Genomic DNA, 22,209 nt, shown 5'->3' with positions numbered 1-22,209 from the left:
CAAAAACAAGATTAAAAACTTAATTCCTAAGCAAAAATTTCACAATTGCTAAAATAACTACAAATTTAAACAAACTTCAATTCCTTCTCTTTTTCGAAGTTTTTCTGCTTTCTTTATATATTTTTCTTATCAAATGTGTTAGAATTATGCTAAAATATTAGTCAAAATATGGATTCATCAACGACACCCATCGCCACCACCACCATCCATTTCTCGTTCACCACCATCCACCATTGGCTGGATTGATCGCGATCCGGACAACTTGCCGCATTCTCCTCGCCCTCGGCCAGCGAATTTTACGTGTAGACTTTTCTTTTATATAGTGATGGGTTGATACTGCTTATAGGACTTTACTTTTAATTTTGAGATACTATACTTTTGGGGTTTAATTTTGCTACTGTAATTACTTTGGACTCTTTGTTTTGAATGATTTTTGCCTCATTCCTCTCATATGATTGATTTCTTTACGCTCCTCAACTCGATTTTAGAATTTTGCAATACAAATATACGTATTCTTATCATTTAATGTGAGATTGTATTATGAATGATGGAATAGTCCAATGATTGATGATAATGTGAGGGGATAGAGAGGATTGTTTGTTGAGCTGTTATTTAAAAAATAAAATAATAATAGATAAATTTTATGGTCATGAAAATTTCTCTCAATGGTTTGTTTGTGTGTGATGTTGGGCTGAGATAATACTAAATTGTACAGGGAAACGATTATGATATGAAATTTTTATTTTTGAAATAAGCTAATATTAAATAAGGCATGAGTACTCGAAGATGATTCTTTTATAATGATGTTCGGAGATGTTGAATAAATAGACTATGCTGATAATTGGATTTGGACTGACTCCATGTTTGTATTCGTGTTGACTCTTTATTTTATAAAGATTCTTATAAATTAGGTGTTATACAAGGTATAATGTAAAAAAAAAAAAATACTAAACAAGAAATTAATTTTTAAATTATACTAATTGAGAATTTGTTTTTTAAATTATATTATTTAAGTAAAAAGAAAAAGAAAAAAAAGAGGCTAATATTAATATAGGAAGGGTTTGGGCGGTCCCTGAACGAATAGAGGATTGGATCGAGGCATAAAAAGCGCCTCGTTAAATCGCCAAGGAAGGGCTCTGCCTCTGGCTGTGTATTTGGAGGGTGACATCCTGCCTCGTCAGCCACCAATCTTTGAAGTCCACGTGACACTCATCCCACGGCTCGGAGCCTCACACATCCCACGGTCCCCATTCCATTTTCTAGACCCTTCCATTCCCTCAGCGCTGAGAGAGAGAGAGAGAGGAGAGGTCAAGCTCTAAACCAGGGTTAGTATTCTAACCAGCCGGGCTTCCCGCGTTTGGTTAAAGAACCTTCTGATCTGATTCGGAGAGGAGGAAAGAACCCAGAAACCAGAGAGGGTTCCATCATCGCTGCTTCCATTGGACAAGGAATCATCCGAGTCAACTAGGACGAGTCCCTCCTCACCATCTTCTTAACTTCTCCGGTCCTCCCAAAATTGCGGCGAGTTCGCAGCTTCAGCTCATTTCCAATTGAACATTTTTCTGCTTCTGCGAAACGATGCCTTTCGATCTTGCCCAGTAGTCATGTGGTATTTCCATTTCCATTTCAACCTTCTTCTTTTTCAGTTGTTTCCAGCAATGTTTTCATTTCTCTCTTTTCAAAGATTCTTTGGGGAGTTTTCTCTGCTAAAGGGCAAACTTGTTTCGGTGGTTGTGAAGGATTTTATTTTTTCGAGGGTTTACTGGCTCAAATGACTTATTGAGGGTCCATCCAGTCTTGCAGTTTCTTTACATTTTCGGATTTTTTCTTGGGTTCTTGAATTTTTACGGAGAAAAAATTTCCTTTCCTGGTTTTGGAGTTCTTACGTTCTTTCTGTGAGGCGTTAAATGCTTGTGATTCTGTTTATTTATTTACTTTTGTTTCCTTGATGTTTGTCTGTTTGTTAATTGATATTCGTGCTGCTTGGGATTTTGTATGTGTTAAATGCTTTCTACAGTAATCATTAGATGCTAAAACTGAAGAGTGCACTAATCCCGTGTTTTTTAAAATGGCTTGAAATTGCCTGTTCATAAAATGGTTATATATTTTACTGCAAATTAATTGAATTAGACTTCGGAGATTTCTTGTGTATTTTCTTTTTGTCTCGCTGGCTTTGATTTGTGATGTGCTGTAAATTTTGATGGAATCTCTGCAGATTTTTGTTCTGCCATCTTGACATGATGGCCTCCATGTAGCGGTCTGCTCGAATCTATCTCCATTCCTGGTCCAGTCCTTCGCTCTGGGATCTCTTGTAAGATTGGATACTTCCTTTGTGATTAATGATCATTGGGAAACTAGAGATTTGTCTCAGACAATTGCCACTAGCTCTGGAGTTTGGCTATTGTTGGGAAGGGAAGAACCTTTCTTCCTCTTCTATCTCTGTTGCCCTCTGCAACAGTCATCTGATCACAGCTGCAGTTCATGTCGCATAAATTGGACAGTCCTGTTCAAACCCAGATGGCTGTGACCTTGTTCAGGAGTCCGCTTGGTCGGGAGTACCATGAGAACAAGAGCATGGAAGGGAGGCAACCTACTGGGAGGAGACGGGTTTTTGTGCAAACTGAAACTGGTTGTGTCATGAGCATGGAATTGGATCGTAGTGACAATGCGCATACAGTGAAGAGGAGGTTGCAGGTTGCCCTTAATGTGCCAACTGAAGAGAGCTCACTAACTTTTGGGGATGTTGTCTTGAAGAATGACCTTAGTGCTGTTCGGAATGACTCTCCCCTTCTTCTTACTCGGAACTTTATGCACAGAAGCTCATCTACACCATGCCTGTCACCTACTGGACGGGATATGCAGCAAAGGGACAAGAGTAGTCCTATTGAAATATTGGGGCAATCTAATCGCCTTGATAGAATGAAACATATGATCGAGGATATTGTGAAGGCCATTAAGATGGGGATGGATCCAATTCCTGTTCACAGTGGGCTTGGAGGTGCATACTATTTCCTGAACAGCAGAGGTGAGAGTGTTGCAATTGTGAAACCGACAGATGAAGAGCCTTTTGCCCCTAACAACCCAAAAGGTTTTGTTGGTAAAACCCTTGGACAACCAGGTTTGAAACGTTCAGTTCGGGTGGGGGAGACAGGGTTCAGGGAAGTTGCAGCTTATCTTCTTGACTATGATCATTTTGCAAATGTGCCTCCAACTGCCTTAGTAAAAATTACACACTCAATCTTCAATGTGAATGATGGAGTCAATCGGAAGAATACCCAAAGGAAGAAGCTAGTTAGCAAGATTGCATCCTTGCAAGAGTTCATACCTCATGATTTTGAGGCGAGTGATCATGGGACATCTAGCTTCCCAGTTACTGCAGTGCATCGTATAGGGATATTAGACGTTAGGATTCTTAACACGGATAGGCATGCTGGCAATTTGTTAGTTAGAAAACTTGGGGCTTTTGGTCAGGTGGATTTAATTCCTATTGATCATGGGCTTTGCCTTCCTGAAGCCTTGGAGGATCCGTACTTTGAGTGGATTCATTGGCCTCAGGCTTCAATTCCATTCTCTGAGGATGAACTTTCTTTCATTGAAAATCTGGATCCTGCTCGGGATTGGGAGATGTTACGCACAGAACTGCCCATGATTCGAGAGGCTTGTTTGAGAGTCTTAGTACTCTGCACCATTTTCCTTAAGGAGGCTGCTGCTTATGGTCTGTGTCTTGCTGAAATTGGTGAGATGATGACTAGGGAGTTCCGCAGCGGTGAGGAGGGACCCAGTGAACTGGAGGTCGTTTGTTTGGAAGTAAGAAAGATGTTGACGGAGAGGGATGAGCCATCACCCAGGACTGACCTGAGAGATGATGAGTTCCAGTTTGACATAGACTGTGATGAAGTTGGATCAGATTGCTTTCAAAAGATGACAATAGATGATTATCTAACCAGAGCACCTTTTCAGCTGGCGCTTGGAAGTGGGTATTCTCGCAGTCCACTTGCAAAATTGGATGAGACTATTGAGGAGGGGGAAGAGGAAAGTGTTGGAGAATATCCTCAGGATTTTGACACTTTTTCCTCTCAGGAGACAATCCGAGCGGTTTCAAAACTTTCTGTGTCAATGAAAAATACCAAGTTATGTGAGACAAGCCTGAAACATCAGAAATATTCAGGAGGAAAAACAGATAATGGCTATTTTGGGAATACATCATCTGGTCATAGGAGTGCCAATGAGCAACTTCCTGCAAGCACAAGCTTTGTGAAACTGGCAGATATGACTGAGGATGAATGGACAACGTTTCTGGAGAAGTTTCAAGAACTGCTGTATCCGGCATTTGCCAAGAGGAAATTTATTACCTTAGGTCAGAGGCAGAGACAGAGGCTTGGTACATCGTGCCAGTTTTGAAGTTGAGCAATACTTTGGTATGATATTGAATGAAGAATAAGGCTTTTATAGGTTTCTGGGAATGAAGGAGTGTTAGTATAATACTTCTAGTTGATGAGATTTGGATGAGTGCTGTAGTTGAGAGTGAGGCTAGGAAGAACTGCTGTAAATATGCTTAGCATCAACTAAGTGGTAGGCGGAGTAGAATTGGTTGTATTTTGATTTTATGATTTCATTTTTTTTACCTATGTTCCTGTTCGCAAGACTTGTCTCATAAATAATTTGTAGGATAAAAAATCGTGAAATGAAAAGTATGTATATAATGAATGCCTTGTACCCTTTTTATTTTTAATTTCATCACTTAAGTATGGTTGGGAATTGATTGGTTTTGAGAAATAATTATTTCTTTTAAAAAATTTCTTTAAAAAGTCAAGTTTTTTATTTTTTATTTTTTATTTTATCTCGAAGTTAATTCAACCACGAATTGTGTATAATTTTATTCTCATGAAGGACTACATATTTGGCTGAAAATAGTAATCATAGTTAATGCATTACTTTCTGCACTTCGGTGTGTTTTCAGAGCTGGTGTAAGATGCAGAAAGGACACCAATCTTGTTTAGGTTCTCGCTGTGTGAATTTCATGGGTCTACTGTTCAATTTTCTAAGTAGTCAGATGAGATTATCTTAAAACACATTTCTTTATAGGATATTCGATAAAGGGTTAAAACAATCATTTTTTTTTTTACAGATAACTGTTAACTAATTTCAACGTTAGATGCATTTTTAGTCTAGTCACTCTTTCTTGGTTTTATTTTTCATCTTAATGCATGTCTGATAAAGCCCCGAGTGGTGGGGTTGAGGAATCAACGTTCAGCACTCGGCAGTCATTGATTATCAGGAATGGATTTAGTTTTCTTTTTCTTTTCATTTTGTCGCCCTTTTGCTTTGGGTTGTGCCTCTTCAAAGTCCGGCTAAACCGCCCACACGTATTGCGGACATATTTGTCAGTCACATCGCTTATCGACTCACACTTGGCTGTCATCAACATTCTGAATTATTTTTTGCGCAAGAAATGATTTTTTATACATTTAGCAGAATATATTTTAGGGACTTTTAAAAGAATATTTTTTTTTATCTAAGATTATATATATATATATATAGTGAAAGCAAGATAAGAGAGTAATGGATTGTTTTGACCAATATCTTATGCACGCAATAATATTTAATAGAAATTTTTTTAAAATATATTACTTAAACAAAAATATAAAATAAATTTAAGTAGTCTAATTTCAGAAAATGATTTATTTTGAACCTATTAAATTTTAAAAAAATGACATTAATACAACCAGAGTTAAAAATAATTTTACGTCAAATTAAGATTAAATATTATATAAGATATTTAATTAAATAATTTTGAATGATATATTTTTTAAGAATAAGATTTTACAATAATTATATATTATATTTATTTTATATATAATATTTTAAAATTTTGAATGAAAACTAGTTAATTTGCGTGTAAATTATATCTGTGTAGCATACATATAGTTTATAAAAAAAATATACAACAACTAAACACATAAAAAGTAAACAAATAAAATTAAAAAAAGACTATACATAATGTATAAAGATATTGTCATGTCTTCTCTTTTTCATCTGAAGTCAATATTTCAATCTTTTTTTCTTTTTCACTCTTAAAATATATAATTGATCATGGGAGAACATTGGCTATAATAAGTAAAGACTAACATTAGAAAGTTTGTCCTTAACTCTTGTTAATATTCATTGCAAACAAAGAGTTAAGGAAATTTTCCTTCTTTGAAATTAAAAAGGTAATCATGATATGAAGGAACTAAATTTATACTTAGCATTAACATTTTTTCACCGATATTCCTTCCTATAGTAATATTGGCTGCAATTATATTTTTCCCAATTGATTCACAATTATCTAGTTACATTGCATAATCCATTTGCTTTATCTATATTCCTTAAAAGCATGACTGAAACACTTGTCTTCAAAATTAATCTATAGTTTAGAATTCTTGAACACTTAATTTCATTCAACAGTTTAGTTGTGAACTAATCATGTTTTGATTTGATATTTTCATCAAATAAGCATGCTGAATAATAACTTGGATATTGTCTTTCTTTTCTAAGCATTAGGATAGAATAAATTTATTTACTATCTCAACACTTTTCAAAGTAGGTGCTAATATTTTTCTTTGTTCAAAGAATTTAAAATCAGCATAATTTTCTATTAAATTTAGATATGCAGAGTCAACTAATTGCATAAGACTATTATCTAATTCAAGAATCAAGAATGATGAACTCTTGGACTTTGAAGTGTACAAACTTCATCATCATTAACTCCAATTTCTTCATCCCCAATTTGAAGAATCTAATCTACAAAAACCTTTGTTGCAATTTGAATTGAAGTATTTTCTACTGTCAGTGATAATCTCATAATTTTTGTTAACTTGAGTACTTTGCAATTTGACTGAAGATAAGAAGAGTTCATAGTTGTTGAAAGAACATCTTTTCGCAAGTACCTTTTAGAATGACTGGAAGTATTTGTCTGAAATCTCCTCCTAGTATAACAACTTTTCCTCCAAAAGGTTCATTCATACTGTTTAGAATTTTTTACTCTTATTAAATCTCTTAATGTACAATCTAGAGCTTCAAAGCAGAATATATTAAGCATAGAAGCTTCATCCCATATGATTAGACTTGTGTTGATTAATAGATTTGCTGTTGATGTGTAAAAACCAATCACTGGGCAAGTGTACCCACTGTCAAGATAGTATTGTGAAAAATAGAGTACCAAATGTCGTATCCACAGGGACTGTTATTACGGATTGTTCCTTAATTATGCAATTTTTAATAGATATAATAAGGAAATTTTGTTGATAAAACTACTGTATTAAGAGAACAATAAATTAAAAGAAACAGATTTCTTATGCTACTGAAATATGAAAAAAAATATATAACTAAGTGTATTCAAGAGAAGTAAGCAAGTATCTAGATTGTAAATTCTCCTAAGTTTTCAAACTAACTGAAATTCTCCTTCCACTATTTTAGTTCTAAACCCTTATCGCTGCATGAAATTCTGAATTAAACCAATACCTTTCTCAAAGATAATGACTCCTAACTCTCGGTTGATTAATCAGAATCTCTTCCTTAATTCATACCCCTAGGTTGCATTACGTTCATTATGAATTTCATAATTAGGGTTATTCCTAATACAGAAAACTTACGTCTTTCTATCTCTAGAAATACATTCAAGTCCCTTTAATTGAGCAATGTTAAATTCATGCAAGATTTTTACTCAAAATCAAACAAGAAAATAAGATAGGACAATTGATACTACTCAATTAAACCCAAGAGAATAAAACATGAAATAGCATTAAGAAGAATTCCAGAAAGTTGGTCACATAAGATTCATTACGTCTAGATATTCAAAGGAAAATTAGAACCTAAACATCTTGAAACTAAAATTATAAAAGAGATGAATAAAATTGCTTGATCCCATCCTCCAGCCGTCTCTGAGTTTTTCTTCACCTCAAAACAGTCTCCCTTAATTCTGTGTCAAGTTTTCTTTCTATAGGAATCGTCCTAGGGCTTATCTTTTCGCAGAAGTTTAAATTCTGATGCACGTGAAAGTACACGGCCATGTACTTTGGTCGTGTACATCGCTGGTCTCTGATAATTACACTTCACAACTTTCTTGAAAAGTACACGCCTATGTACACGGCCATGTACTTTGACCATGTACATATCTGGTTTAGAGGATGCCTTTCAATTGACGACACTAGTAATATACACGTTCATATACAGGGGCGTGTACTTGCCCGTGTATATCTCTGGCTTGATTGTTTACTTGATTTATGCATCCAGTGAGATACACGCTCATATACACGGGTGTGTATCTTTTCATGTATATCTTTGGTCCATTTCTTTCTTCATTTCTCAATATCTTTAAAGCTTTCACTTCTTGATCTTTTTTTCCTGAAATATGAATAAAATGAAATTAATAATAGTAAATTCTCTCAATGAATAGCTTAAAAATCTCAATTATTATTCATGAATTACAGTGTAGGATCAAGTATATAAAACATTTATCAAATTCCCCTGAACTTGAACGATTGCTTGTCCCCAAGCAAAGAATTGGATCAATTTTACCCTTGACGACAAAGAATCAAATTCCTGAATTTTTATTATTGTTATGTTTATTTTATTTTTCAAATTTATAGAGGGACAGTAATTCTTAAACATCAAATTGCGCCTTCTTTTTCTCTCAACCTTCGTAACTTCAGACAGAACTGAAGGTATTAAAATTCAAATTTATAGAGGGACAGTAACCTCTCTACCATTAGTTCTTAAAATTCAATTCAAAACTTTGAATCCTTCCATAAGGTATTGTTTAATTCTCTTCACTTTGAGGCATGATCGACTAACTGTTACACTTTTTTCTATTGCAGCACTTAAATGGTGTAATTTCACTACTAGCAAGTGTACTAGGTAGTTGTAGCAAGTTATAAAATGTAAAAATTAGATTGAGTCCTAAATATCGTCCTCTAGGATCTTATTTTTAATCACCAATTCACAAGATAATAACCATTTGTACCAAACAATTCATTGAACAGATTTCAATATGCAAGAAAGTAAATTTCAGAATTAAGGAAATGAGAAATTGTTAAAAACAGAATGTTAACTTGTGCTATAAAAAATGAATCACGAATGGAAGAAAGTTAGGAATTTATTTCACTAGAATATCAATATCAATTCAGTTCTGCCTCTGAACATTCAAGCATTTGATTGATTGACAATCGGTTTCTCTTTACAATAACCAAAGATTGATTCCTTAACTCATTGGTCCTAATATTCAAACAAATCTCCCTAATTCCTTAGGCCAAATTCAGTTCAATATTGCATTACGAATTAGAACCAAAAGATTTTAAAACTAAGACCACTTATCCCTAAGAAAATCAAGAGTTTTGGGAATTAATTCAGATCTAAGCAACAAACCCAATTTCCATTAGTGAAGGTTACTCTTTGATTAATCAATTGAATTTCCATTCAAAAATCATGTAAACACAGAATTAATTCCTCAATCAAATCAATTACTCAAAGTTCAGAGTCAAAATGAAATCAATATATCAATTCTAGATCCATAAATCCCTAATAAAAGAGTTAGAAACACATTAAAATGAAATGGAGAGAAGCAAGAAGAAAAGAAGATGAAAAGCAGAGAGCTATCTCCATAACTTTGCCTTCTCCCAGATTCCTTTAGCAAAGAAGAACAAAAGTCGCTCCTTTCTTCTCCCTTTAACTTCCCTTGGAAGTTAAAACGGTTACAACTAAATATTAAAAACTAAAAAATGACAAAAAGCTCTTTTTCCTATGTTCCTAATTCCTATTTATAGAGTTCCTCTAATTCTTTGACTCAACCCTTGGAATTCTGAAAGTTAGTTATCCCCAAGTGTTCTGGAATCTTCTAAAAGTGATACAAAAGCTCCAAACGTCCAAAATTGGCGAGAAGAAGTTATAAAAAATTTGCAGAGTTTTGCGCCAAAACGCGCAGTGACTGAAGTGAAGGCGCAGTTGCGCGCCTTGGCTGCAAATGATGTGAGTTGCAACTCTCGGTTGCGTGCCAAGGCTTCAAGTGATGTGCATTTCAACGCACATCACTTCAAGGAACGCTTCTTCGACATGCTCTGTTCTGCGTTGCTACGCCATCTGTTATGAGTTGCCACTCTCTGCTGCGCGCCAAAGCTCCAGGTGATATGCGTTTCAACGCAGTGGCAGTTATCTAGTTACAGTTGCTGGAGTGTTAACGCGCATCACTCAGAGTAGCCATGCAGACGCAATGCTATATTTTCTTCTTTCCACGTTCAAACGCGAATCACTTGGAGTTGTAACGCCCAGCTCTTTGGATTTCTTCAAGCTTGATTCTTTGACTTTTCTTTTTTAATTTCAGCTTTTAATCCTTCCTTTAAGCACTTTCAACAACTTTCCATCTTTTGCATGAACTCCTACAAAAATCTAAACAATTTTTAATATTTCAACAAAACAACAATTTATACTAATTATTTTATTTTTGTGATCTTTTCAAGTTATTTTTAGAACTATTTTCCTAATTATTAACCAAAAACTATGCTAAAAACATGGTAAAATATGGATTTATCACCACCCCAAACTTAGAATTTTGCTTGTCCTCAAGCAAATCAAATCAAACAAAATGGAAAGAGAAAAATCCAATTGACAAGAATTAAATCATCAAACTGATTTTTCAACATTTCTAATACCCAATTCTGTATCTTTCTGATTTCTCATCCAAGTTATTCATCCATTGCTCAGCATGATCATTACACTGTTTTAACCACTTAATCAACAAAAACATGCCATTTGAATTCATATAATTCAGCAAAGTTTCATATGAGCAAAATTAAAAAAATATGTTCACAGCTCACAAGTAGTGTTTCCCTCATCACTCAATTAGTGTTTAGGCTCATTATTTGCTCTCAAAATCATCATTTTTTACTACACTCTACCATAGGCTTGCATAAATTCTTAATCTCCTCTAAAAAAATGTAACAAATCACATATCAAGAGGACTTTTCAGGTGAAATTGAGGTTAAAGGATAGGTAGGTGTTCAAAGAATTTGGAAACAATGCAGGTTATGCCAAACAGAAAAGATGCAATCCAAGTAGATGATATTCAAAATTTTAGCATGAGATTGCATTCTCTTTTCTTCCATTCTATTTCTACACAACATTTTCTTAGTTTTTGAAATATTTCAAGTGCTTTTTATTTTCTGAATTTTCTGTATGAATTTCTTTTCTAATTTTCACTTTTCCTATTTCTTCTTTTCAATACTTTGCTTTTTCATTCAATCATTCTTTTCAAATGGCTTATACTTTGCTGTTACCCACCCCAAACTTAAAACTTTGCTTGTCCTCAAGCAATGTCATACAATATCACAAATGTCACCCCAAACTTAATTTTGAAAAACATCTTTGGTTAAACTTAAATTGCCTCTTTCTTATTTGGACAGGTATCATGGTTTTTCAGTAGGGCTTGTATTGAAGTTTACCAAAAGACAGGTTAAAGGCTCAAAAGGGTAAACTAGGATTTTCAGCACAAGTGAGGTTTATTTAGGCTCTAAGCATATACAAGGAAGGCCTCTATCATATATGTGATTGTAACATATTATAAATTCAATCAAGAACAATGCAAGTTCTAGAGGTGTAGCAAAATATGAGATCCATTTCACACATAAAAAAAAAATTGTTATGCATGAGGCTCAAGTCTCACCAAGGAATTAAAGTGAAAATATTAAACAATTAAGCTCACAATCTACTTTTTCATAATTGAATTGAATATACATAATGGCAAGACTACCTCATTTTGAAAATGATAAGTGTGACAATCATGTGAGGATGGGAAAAACAACTTAAAAGAATTTGAAATCCAGAATTCACAGAATCTCACTATTTTCAATTGTTATTAAAAAAAAAATGCAGTTCAATGATTCTTTTTCAATTATTTTTGTGTTTTTCAGGAAGTGTTTTCAGCTTAAATCATGAAGTAGAGGTATAGAATTTCACCCCCCTTCTATGAAACTTATGCAAGTGTGCAGTCCAAGTGTGAGTGCTGTGTGTAAATGTGAAGTGTTCTGCATAAACGAAATTCAAATCATCAGCAATTTAAAGGAATTGCATGAAATGAATACTGTAGAAATTTAAAGTAATTAACAACAAAATGCATTATAACTGAAAAGGATTTAAAATGTTCTCAGCATTCAAAAGTGCTCACTGAATTATACAAAATATAAATTGTTCTGAGCACTAAAACTTTTACAGTTGTAAAATAAAGCAAAATAATTCCTAATCTATGCTTCTTCATCCTCTTCTTCTTCTGAACTGATTTCATCTTCTTCCTCTTCTTCTTCATCATTTTCTTCATTTTCTCTTGAAGGAGTGTGTATACCAGGAGTGAACAATGGCAGATTGTTGAATGTAGTGGCCCTTAGACAATGGCATATTTTGAACTTCAGACTCATACAACTGCTCCTTTGTCATTCCTAGCTTCTTTCCTATGTTCATCATCATAGTGTCCATCAAGAGAAGTCCATATTTATGACTTTCAAGGAGAGCATCCTGCCTTGCAGCCAAAGATTCTTGCCTATCCAGAATTTTCTACAGCTGAGATTTTATTTTTAGAAGAGATACCTTTTTGAATTTAGTTGGAAGAGGTGAGGCAGCAGTGACAGGAGTGTTGGTGTATATTTCTTTGATCATAACAGCTGTTATAGAAGGAATGACCTTAAATTGTTGTCTGAAATCTGCAAAATCCACTCCAGCATCCTTGCACAGCAAAGCCAACAGTCCTGGAAAGGCTAAAGAATCAGCCTTTGATTTTAAAATTGTCTTAATGCTGCTGTTAATCACCTTCCCAACATCCACAAAGAAATCCTCCACTATTGCAAATATTAGTTCTGCTCTCTTGATGGAAATAGTGAAGCTGTGAATTACAGGCATAAAGGAGCTCAAAATAAAAATGCTCCACACTTTTGTGAAGGGCAGCAGATTTTTGGTTGGAATATTCTTGGGTGTGGAGATGTTTTTGGCCTCATCTCTTGCTTTCATTTCCCAAGTTGTCCCTGGTCTGCCTATTCTGTGTAGGATTTCTGTGTAATCCTTGTCCTTATTCAGAAATTCATGAAAATCTTGCTATTCTTCTTCTCTTTCGGTTGTGATCTGCAGTACTCTATTAATGTTCTCAGCTGAGAAATTGATCACCTTGCCTCTAACAAAAGTGTGATTGGGAGGCAAATGTTCTCCCTTAGTCCTCAAAGCATTTGCATAGAATTCTTGTGTCAGCTCTTTGAATCCCTTACCAGCAACTGAGACAAATAATTCCCATCCTCTCTTCTTAATTTGGTTAGAAAATTCTGGGTGTTCATCTTCCTTTAGTTCAAAATTTCTGTCATGAACTATTTTCCTTTTCAGAATATTAACTTTGAAATAATTTTCCTGTGGAATGCCTCTGAATCTCGAATCATGTTCAGGGATTGATCTTGAAGAAGGACCTTCTGAAAATTTGCCTCTTTTTGTCCTTGGAGTTCCCCTTGGTGTGCTTGCCATTTTTCAGTATCTATCACAATTTTACACCAAGAAAGAATGAGTTCAGAATTTAACCAAGTATGCAGAAATTAACCAAGTGTGCAGAATTTAATTCAACATGTATAGTGATGAATCCATATTTTGACTGATATTTTAGCATAATTCTAACACAAATGATAAGAAAAATATATAAAGAAAGCAGAAAAAACTTAGAAAAAGAGAAGGAATTGAATTTTGTTTACATATGTAGTTATTTTAGCAATTGTGAAATTTTTGCTTAGGAATTAAGTTTTTAATCTTGTTTTTGTAGGAATAAATTGAGCAAGGATCATATTCTTGGAAGTTTGATGACAAGGAAGAGGAAAGAAGCAAGTCTGGACTCCAAAATCTCAAGAATAAGAAATTGCAGACTGGGCGTGATCACTATTGTCAGTGAAAGTGATCACTTCAGAGCTCAAAGAAGAAGTGAAGTCTGGGCGTTACCACTTTTATCATTAAAAGTGATAGTTCTAGAGAGGCAAAATATCAGGAAAGCTCTGCGTAACCACTATTGTCATCAAAAGTGATCGTTTCAGAGAGTCTTCAACTTGGCGAACTGCGCGTAGTCACTTTTATCAGAAAAAGTGATAACGCGCAACTACCTTGGCTCTGCGTTGTCACTTTTATCATCAAGAGTGATAGTTCCAGAGAGCTCTCAATATCAGAAAAATGCGCGTGGCCACTATTTCTGGGAAAAGTGTTAACGCGCAACCAAAAACTCTCTGCGTAACTACTATTTCTCATAAAAGTGATAACGTGAAAATCTGGGAAATTTTATAAATACCAGAAGCGATCCGGAAAAAAGGGATTCTGTTCATTTTCAGTTTTTTTTAGTTAGTTTCTGGTTAGAGGAAGTGAGAGAGAGGAGTGGGGATTCAGATCTTGGAGCTTCACGAAGAGGAATTGGAGTGGAGCAAGCTTCCATGGCGTTTCTAAGTTTCTTCTTCTCTTCTTCTCTTTCTTTTTCTTCTTCTGCTGCCATGGCTGTGTAATTCGTTCATAGTTAGGGATTGTAGATCTGAAATGAACATGTTGAATTGATTTGGATCTGGATTTCAAGCTTTGGAATAGATTGAGTGATTGATTCTGAACTTCACGTGTGAATTGAATGGAAATTTGATTAACTAAATTCAGAGGAACCTTTGTCAATGGAAATTGAATTTGTTCTTCAGATCTGAACTAATCACCGAGATTTTAGTTTTCTTAGGGATAAGGAACTTTGATCTTGCAATCTTTTGGTTTCTTACACTTAAAGCAACATTGAATTGAATTAGATCTAAGGAATTAGAATGGTTTAATTGAATGTTAGGTTCACTGAGTTAAGGAATTAACCTCTGAATAGTATAAAGTGAAACTGATTGTCATTCTTTCCAATTGCTTGTTAATTCAGAACTTTATTGATTAAACATTGGAGTTTTGGTGAAGCAATTCCCTATCTATGGTTTCTCCCTCTGTTATCACATAACTGTGTGTACATTGTCTTGTTTGCTGCAAGTTCATTTTACTTTTAATTGTTCCAGTTTGCTGTTATTAGATGTTACCACTCTCCTTACAATTTCGAAAAAGCTTAAATGGTTATAATTCTATGAAGTGATACTTGAATCTAAATTCCCTGTGGAGACGATATTTGGATCTTAATTTTACTCATCACTTGCTGCAATCCTAGTGCACTTGCTAGTGTAGATTGCTAACAACATATAGCACTTTTCCTTTTTCCAAATACAAAGAATATGCCATCTTAAATTTTATGTGAACCATCACCAAGTTATAATTCCAGTATCTAGCTATGTCCAAAGTTTTCAGGTTCAGCTCAACTCTTAATTGCCATTGTTCAATGTGCTAAATGGAAAGAAATATGATAACAACTGCAGGATCAAAGTTCCATGATAAAAAAAAAATTAATGAAATGCAAAACGAATCACTGCAATTCATTAGAATAATAATCCAGAATGTCTTGATTAACAGTTTACAGTACTAAAAAGCACACTAGTACTTATAAAATTCAATTTGAATTCTTTTTCTGGATATTAGACTGATGAAAATTCATTCAGCATTTCATAGAACATGTTTTACATCATTCTCAGTGCTACATTGCACGAATTTATCAACAAAATTCCCTAATTATTTATGACAATATTTCTGCACATACTCAGCAAAGGAACAAAACAAAAATTCATAATGCAGATTCAAATTCTCATTAAAAATTACAGGTCTGGCATGTATTCAATTCAATCACACCTTAATTGCATGTTCCAATCATCAATTAAACATAATTCACTCCCAAATCACAATCCCCAAATTATCCCCAAATTAGATTCAGAAGAACCCTAAAATTTAAATTCGTGAATTGAGGAAAATTACCTGGAATTGGAGTGCAGAACTGATACAGACTTACTCGACAGTGATAATGTAGTGGAATGAAGTCTAAGGTTCAGTTCAAAACATGCAGAAAATTTATGATTTTTTATGAAGGTTGCTGGGCAGCTAGGGTTTTTCACAGTGCGCTTTGGCTCGAAGGGTTTTAAGTGAGAACACTGAATGCGTGAAGGCTTTAAATAAGGTCAGTAATCATGCAGACAATTCTGTTTAAAATTACCTCAGGCATGGCTACTTCACTCGTTCTGCGTTTCAACTTAAGACCCTCATGCAGCTCACGTGCTCACTTTAAAATGAAAAAAGTTAAGGTTTAAAGATCTGACCTTTGCGCTTGTTGGCTTCAAACAGCTAGGGTGAAGGCGGCAATTACGCGTGGAGGCGTCATGTGAGTAGAGTGAAGACGCGCAACTGCTCCTCCTCAGCTCTTTACTTAAGGCTTCTGCGTTTTGGCTCTATCCATTTAGCGTGTCAACGCGCAACTTTGCGTTGAAACTTCAGCTGTTCAGAGTGGAAATGCATAACTCTCCGCTTCAAATTCTTCCTTATTAGTCTGCGCGTGTTGGCTTCAAGTGTTTAAAGTCTCAACACACAAATCATAAGGTCCCTGTGTTGTTACTCTACTCACTTGAAGTTTCAACTCCCATGATTGTTCCCTTTATATCAACTTAAGAACTGCAATTTTTCTGCAATTTAAGTTCACCATCTAATTTTTCCTTGAATCACAGCAAACAACCAATAACTTTTCACTACACTTCCTTATCAAAAATCAAATTTCAAAATATTAATTTCTACCTAATTCAACAAAATATACTACTATGACTCAAGATTAACTAGAAATTCAACATCTAAACTTCAATTAATAAGAGTTCAGGTTTTAGAAACGTGAGTTGCCTCTCACAAGTGCTCTTTTAACGTCACTAGCTTGACATTTGATGTTTCTCATTCAAGAGAAACCACTTTAATGTATGAAATTTCCTTTGAGAATGCCTCTCTATGATAAATTTTCAACTTTTGACCATTAACTTTGAACTCTCTTCCTGTATTAGGATCTACCACCAAGACTGCACCATGAGGTGATACTTCTTTAATGAGGAAGGGTTTAGACCACCTTGATCTGAGTTTCCCTGGAAATAATTTCAGTCTTGAATTGAACAGCAACACTTGTTGTCCAGATCTGAGTTCCCTTTTTAAGATGAATTTATCATGAATCCTTTTGGTTTTCTCCTTGTATATCTTGGCATTTTCATAGGCTTGCTGTCTGAATTCTTCCAATTCATGTAATTGCAGAATCCTCTTTTCTCCAGCCTTTGACAAATCAAAATTCAGCCACTTTGTAGCCCAATAAGCCTTATGTTCCAATGCAACAGGTAAGTGACATGCCTTTCCATAAACTAATTGATAAGGTGACATACCAATTGGAGTCTTAAAGGCTGTTTTATATGCCCATAGACAGTCATCTAGCTTTTTGTACCAGTCCTTTCTTGATTGATTCACCACCTTCTCTAAGATTTGTTTAATTTCTCGATTTGAAACTTCCACTTGTCCACTTGTTTGTGGATGATAAGGTGTAGCAATCTTATGTCTCACTCCATATTTTGCTAAGACTGAATCAAGATATTTGTTACAAAATGAGTACCTCCATCACTTAGTAAGAGTCTAGGTACTCTAAACCTAGTGAATATGTTTCTTTTGATGAAAGATATCACCACTTTAGCATCATTGAACCTTGTTGGGATGGCTTCCACCCATTTAGACACATAGTCTACTGCCACAAGTATATATTCATGAGAAAAGGACGTGGGAAATAGTCCCATGAAATCAATTCCCCAAACATCAAACATCTCTACTTCTAAAATATTGTTCAAGGGCAGTTCATGCTTCCTAGAGATATTGCCTGTCCTTTGACACTTGTCACAGCTTTCAACATAATTCTTGGCATCTTTAAACAATGTTGGCTAGAAAAATCCTACTTGCAAGACTTTTGCAGCAGTCCTTGAGCTACCATGGTGACCTCCATATTCTGAGTTATGACAATGCCAAAGAATTTCAGCTTATTCTCCTTGCGGTATACACCTTCTTAGCAGACCATCTACCCCTATTTTGAACAAATAAGGGTCTTCTCATACATAAAATTTGCTATCATACAGAAATTTCTTTCTTTGTTGCCAATTAAACCTTGTTGGAATCAGCTGAGTGGCCTTAAAATTTGCTAAATCAGCAAACCAAGGTGACTCTTTCACTACAAATAACTTCTCATCTGGAAATTCTTCATTGATGTCCAAAGAATTAGAGTTCAAACTGTTCAATGGCAGTCTAGACAGATGATCAGCTACTTCATTTTCCTTGCCCTTTTTATCTCTAATTTCAAGCTCAAACTCTTGCACCAGCAGAATCCATCTCCGCAATCTTGGCTTGGCATCCTACTTTGATAACAAAAATTTAAGTGCAAAATGGTCAGTATACATTATTACTTTTGATCCTATCAAGTATGATCTGAATTTATCAAAGGCAAACACAATGGCAAGGAGTTCCTTTTCAGTAGTTGTATAATTCATTTGTGCAGGATTTAAGACTTTGCTGGAATAATAGATCACATGCAATTTCCTGCTTTTCTCTGCCCTAAAACAGCTCCTACTGCACTATCCCTAGCATCACACATTAATTCAAATGGTAAATTCCAATCAGGTTTGGCTAGAATAGGTACAGAAATGAGTTTCTCTTTTAAAACAAAAAATGCATGCAGACATGATTCATCAAACACAAATTCAGTTTCCTTGACAGTAAATCACTAAGTTTTGCTATTTTTGAAAAGTCTTTTATAAACCTCCTATAAAAACCTGCATGACCTAAGAAACTCCTAATTCCTTTAACATTAATTGGTGGAGGTAGTTTACTAATGACTTCAATTTTGGCTTAGTCCACCTCAATTCCTTTTTCAGAAATTCTATGGCCAAGGACTATTCCCTCTTGAACCATAAAATGACACTTTTCCCAATTCAGCACAAGGTTTGTATCTTGATATCTTTGCAAAACAATGGACAAATTAGATAGACAATCATCAAAAGAATTGCCAAATACAGAAAAATCATCCATGAAGACCTCAATGGTCTTTTCTACTAAATTTGAAAAAATGGACAGCATGCACCTTTGGAATGTGGCTGGAGCATTGCATAATCCAAATGGCATCCTTTTATATGCAAATACTCCAAATGGACATGTGACGGCAGTCTTCTCTTGATTTATAGGGTCCACCGCTATTTGATTATAGCCTGAATATCCATCAAGGAAGCAGTAAAATGCATGTCCAGCCAATCTTTCTAACATCTGATCAGCAAATGGTAATGGAAAATTATCCTTCCTTGTTGCATCATTAAGCTTTCTATAATCAATGCACATGCACCAGCCTGTGACAGTTCTAGTGGGTATTAATTCATTCTTTTTGTTTGCCACTACAGTTATTCCTCCTTTCTTAGGAACAACTTGAACTGGGCTGACCCATTGACTATCTAAATTGGGTAAATTATCCCTGCATCTAATAGCTTCATTACCTCTTTTCTAACCACTTCCTTCATAGCTGGATTCAACCTTCTTTGTGGCTGTACTACTGGCTTGTAGTTGTCCTCAAACAGAATTCTATGTCTACAAAAGGATGGGTTAATACCTTTCAAATCTGAGATGTGCCATCCAATTGCAGATTTGTGATTCCTTAAAATTTTCAGCAACTTTTCTTCTTCATCTCCCTTGAGATTATTGCTTATAATCACTGGATATTGATGTCCTTGATCCAGAAAAGAGTACCTCAAGTGAGATGGTAATTGTTTCAACTCAAGTTTCTCCATTTTCTCCTTTTCCTCTTCCTTTTTTAGCTCCTCTCTTGCTGAATTTTTGGATAAAGGGATAATAGGCAGTGTTTCAAGTTGCTGAACATATTCCATGAATTTTTCTTCTCTTTTTACAGTAGCTTATGAATTTCTTGCAACTATAATTTCCCTTAACATAGAAAATTCATCAGCATTATCAATTAATTGAGAAAATGAAATAGATTCTAAAATATCAACTCTCATGCTGTGCTATTATCACTAGGATGTTTGAGTGCTTCAAAAACATTAAAGGTAACATTTTCATCCTGCACTCTAAGCATTAATTTCCCTTTTTGTACATCAATCAAATCCTCTACAATACCATATGGATAAGTATATGATCTGTCCGCAAGTTGTAGAGTGATGCTTGTTGGCTTGACTTCCTCTATTCCAAGTCTTTTCATTATTGCAAGAGGCATAAGGTTGATGCTTGCCCCAAGATCACACAAAGCTTTTCCTATTGTGCAATTTCCAATAGAGCATGGAATGCTGAATGAGCCTGGATCTTTTAATTTTTGAGGCAGCTTTCTCTGCAAAATAGCACTGCATTCTTCAGTCAAAGGAATTGTCTTGTCATTTTCTAACTTTCTCTTCTTGGACAACAACTCCTTCATGAATTTTGCATATGAAGGCATTTGTTCTAATGCTTTAGCAAATGGTATGTTTATTTGGAGCTTCTTAAAGACGTCTAGAAACCTCTCATACTGCCTTTCTTGCTTAGGATTGGTGACTCTTTGTGGATAAAGCAGTCTTTTGTATTTCTCTTCATCTAGAGGCTTGTTTGAATCTTCTAAAATTTGTCTCTTTGTTCTTCTCACCGTTTTAGGGAAGGTATCCATTTCTGAATTTTCTCTTTTCAATAAGGTGAAGTTCCCTTCCTCTAGATTAGATTTAATCTTCTCCTCTTCCTTGGTTTTCTCTCTTTTTTCAGCTGGTTTTGGACTAACCACAACTGCTCCACTCCTAGTCATCACAGCTTGGCATTGTTCTTTTGGATTTATAACCGTGTTGCTAGGGAATCTCCCATCTTCTCTGCTGGACAGTTGCTCAGCTAACTGTCCAATCTATGTTTCCAACTTTTTCATGGAAGATTCTTGATTCTTAAAGCTTGTTTGTGTTACTTTCATAAATTGCAGCATGGTTTCTTCCATTTCGTTCAGCCTTTCATTCAGTGGTTTAGAGAACCTTTGATTTTTTTGAAGTTGATTGGCTGGATTCCCTTGAAAATAAGGTTGTTGTGCTGCTGGACCTACATTTGAAAATGGAACAACAGAGTTAGAATTTTTCCAATTGGAATTTTGGTTATTCCAGCTATGTTGCTGCTGGTTTCTATTGTTAGAGAACTGAAAACCAGGGGGAAATGAAGATTGTTGTCTCTCAAAATTCCCCATATAATTGACTTGTTCTTGAGATTCAGAATTATTTCCATCACAAGCTCCATTTACATGATTCCATCCACAAAAATCACACACAAGTGGAGTGTTCTGTATTGGTGTAGCTTGTAAATTGCTGATTTGTTGGGTGAGCGCAGCTATTTGTTCACAAAACAATTGGTTCTGCAGCTGATTTTGAGCCAAAAAAGTCTCAAGAAGTTTTGCCTCATAACCACTACTCCTTGTTGATTGTCTCAAACTACAGCTTTGATGCATGGAGGAAGCCATCATATCTATAATTCCTTAAGCTTCTTCTAGTGATTTGGTGTTTAAAGAACCTCCTGCAGCTGCGTCTATCATGGTTCTAGTTGCTGGATTCATCCCATTATAAAAGGTTTCAAGTTGCATCCATTCTGGTATGCAATGGTGTGGGCATCTTCTCAAGAGTTCCTTGTATCTCTCCCATGCCTCATATAAAGTTTCTCCTTCTTACTGCATGAAGGATGTGATCTCTCCTCTTAGCTTTGTAGCCTTAGAAGGTGGAAAATATTTAGAGAAAAACTTGTTAACCAGATCTGTCCAAGTAGTTATGCTCCCTTGTGGTTGGGCTTGGAGCCAACATTATGCCTTGTCCCTCAAGGAAAATGGAAACAATCTTAATCTAATTGCATCTTCGCTGACTCCATTGATCCTTATGGTATCACATAACTGCAGAAAATTAGAAATATGCAAGTTAGGATCATCTAAAATTAAACCAGAAAATTGATCTTGTTGAACTAGGTGAAGTAAGGCAGGTTTAATCTCAAAATGGTTGGCTTGAATGGTTGGTCTGACAATAGAAGAGTTGTATCCATGCATATTAGGTACTCCATAGTCTCTTAAAGTCCTTTGTCTATGTTGTTCAGCCATCTTTGCTTCTGAATTTACAGGTGAAGGTGGAGAATTGACTTGTTTTTCTGTTGAGTTTGGTGAAGAAGGTGTAAACTGTGAATTCTGTGACGCCTAAAAAATAGCAGGATTTTTTTTTTCAATTACGAACATAATCTCTCTCTTCA

The 22,209-nt window shown here is 35.1% G+C and overlaps 2 protein-coding genes and 1 non-coding gene across 4 annotated transcripts; 2 read left to right on the top strand and 1 right to left on the bottom strand.

The window, feature by feature from the left end:
* Positions 1-1,074: 1,074 nt before the first annotated feature.
* On the top strand, positions 1,075-4,680 carry LOC113858014 (phosphatidylinositol 4-kinase gamma 7-like). Of its 2 annotated transcripts, none has more exons than XM_027490409.1 (2): positions 1,075-1,609; positions 2,216-4,680. In XM_027490409.1, exon 2 carries the CDS (start codon positions 2,482-2,484, stop codon positions 4,399-4,401), a length of 1,920 nt encoding a protein of 639 aa, XP_027346210.1. In that variant the 5' UTR covers positions 1,075-1,609; positions 2,216-2,481; the 3' UTR covers positions 4,402-4,680. The 2 variants fall into 2 exon arrangements, with proteins under 2 accessions (XP_027346210.1, XP_027346211.1); XM_027490410.1 differs by lacking the exon at positions 1,075-1,609 and having other exon boundaries at positions 2,482-2,764; positions 3,119-4,680.
* A 15,301-nt stretch (positions 4,681-19,981) lies between these two features.
* On the bottom strand, positions 19,982-20,752 carry LOC113859499. The gene has a single exon (XM_027492257.1). It carries the CDS (start codon positions 20,750-20,752, stop codon positions 19,982-19,984), a length of 771 nt encoding a protein of 256 aa, XP_027348058.1.
* Positions 20,753-21,572: 820 nt separating this feature from the next.
* On the top strand, positions 21,573-21,679 carry LOC113860327. Its single transcript, XR_003503781.1, has one exon. It is a non-coding gene; the product is annotated as a small nucleolar RNA R71 (small nucleolar RNA).
* Positions 21,680-22,209: the final 530 nt, after the last annotated feature.

This window comes from Abrus precatorius, unplaced genomic scaffold, assembly GCF_003935025.1.
Source record: "Abrus precatorius isolate BTA unplaced genomic scaffold, Abrus_2018 Scaffold2, whole genome shotgun sequence".
Classification (NCBI taxonomy): domain Eukaryota; kingdom Viridiplantae; phylum Streptophyta; class Magnoliopsida; order Fabales; family Fabaceae; genus Abrus; species Abrus precatorius.
This window is presented reverse-complemented; position numbering and strand designations above follow the sequence as displayed.

Bases quoted from the DNA above. Each gene is read 5' to 3' on its own strand.
- LOC113858014 (XM_027490409.1), top strand. From the start codon at position 2,482: ATGTCGCATAAATTGGACAGTCCTGTTCAAACCCAGATGGCTGTGACC.
- LOC113859499 (XM_027492257.1), bottom strand. From the start codon at position 20,752: ATGACTAGGAGTGGAGCAGTTGTGGTTAGTCCAAAACCAGCTGAAAAA.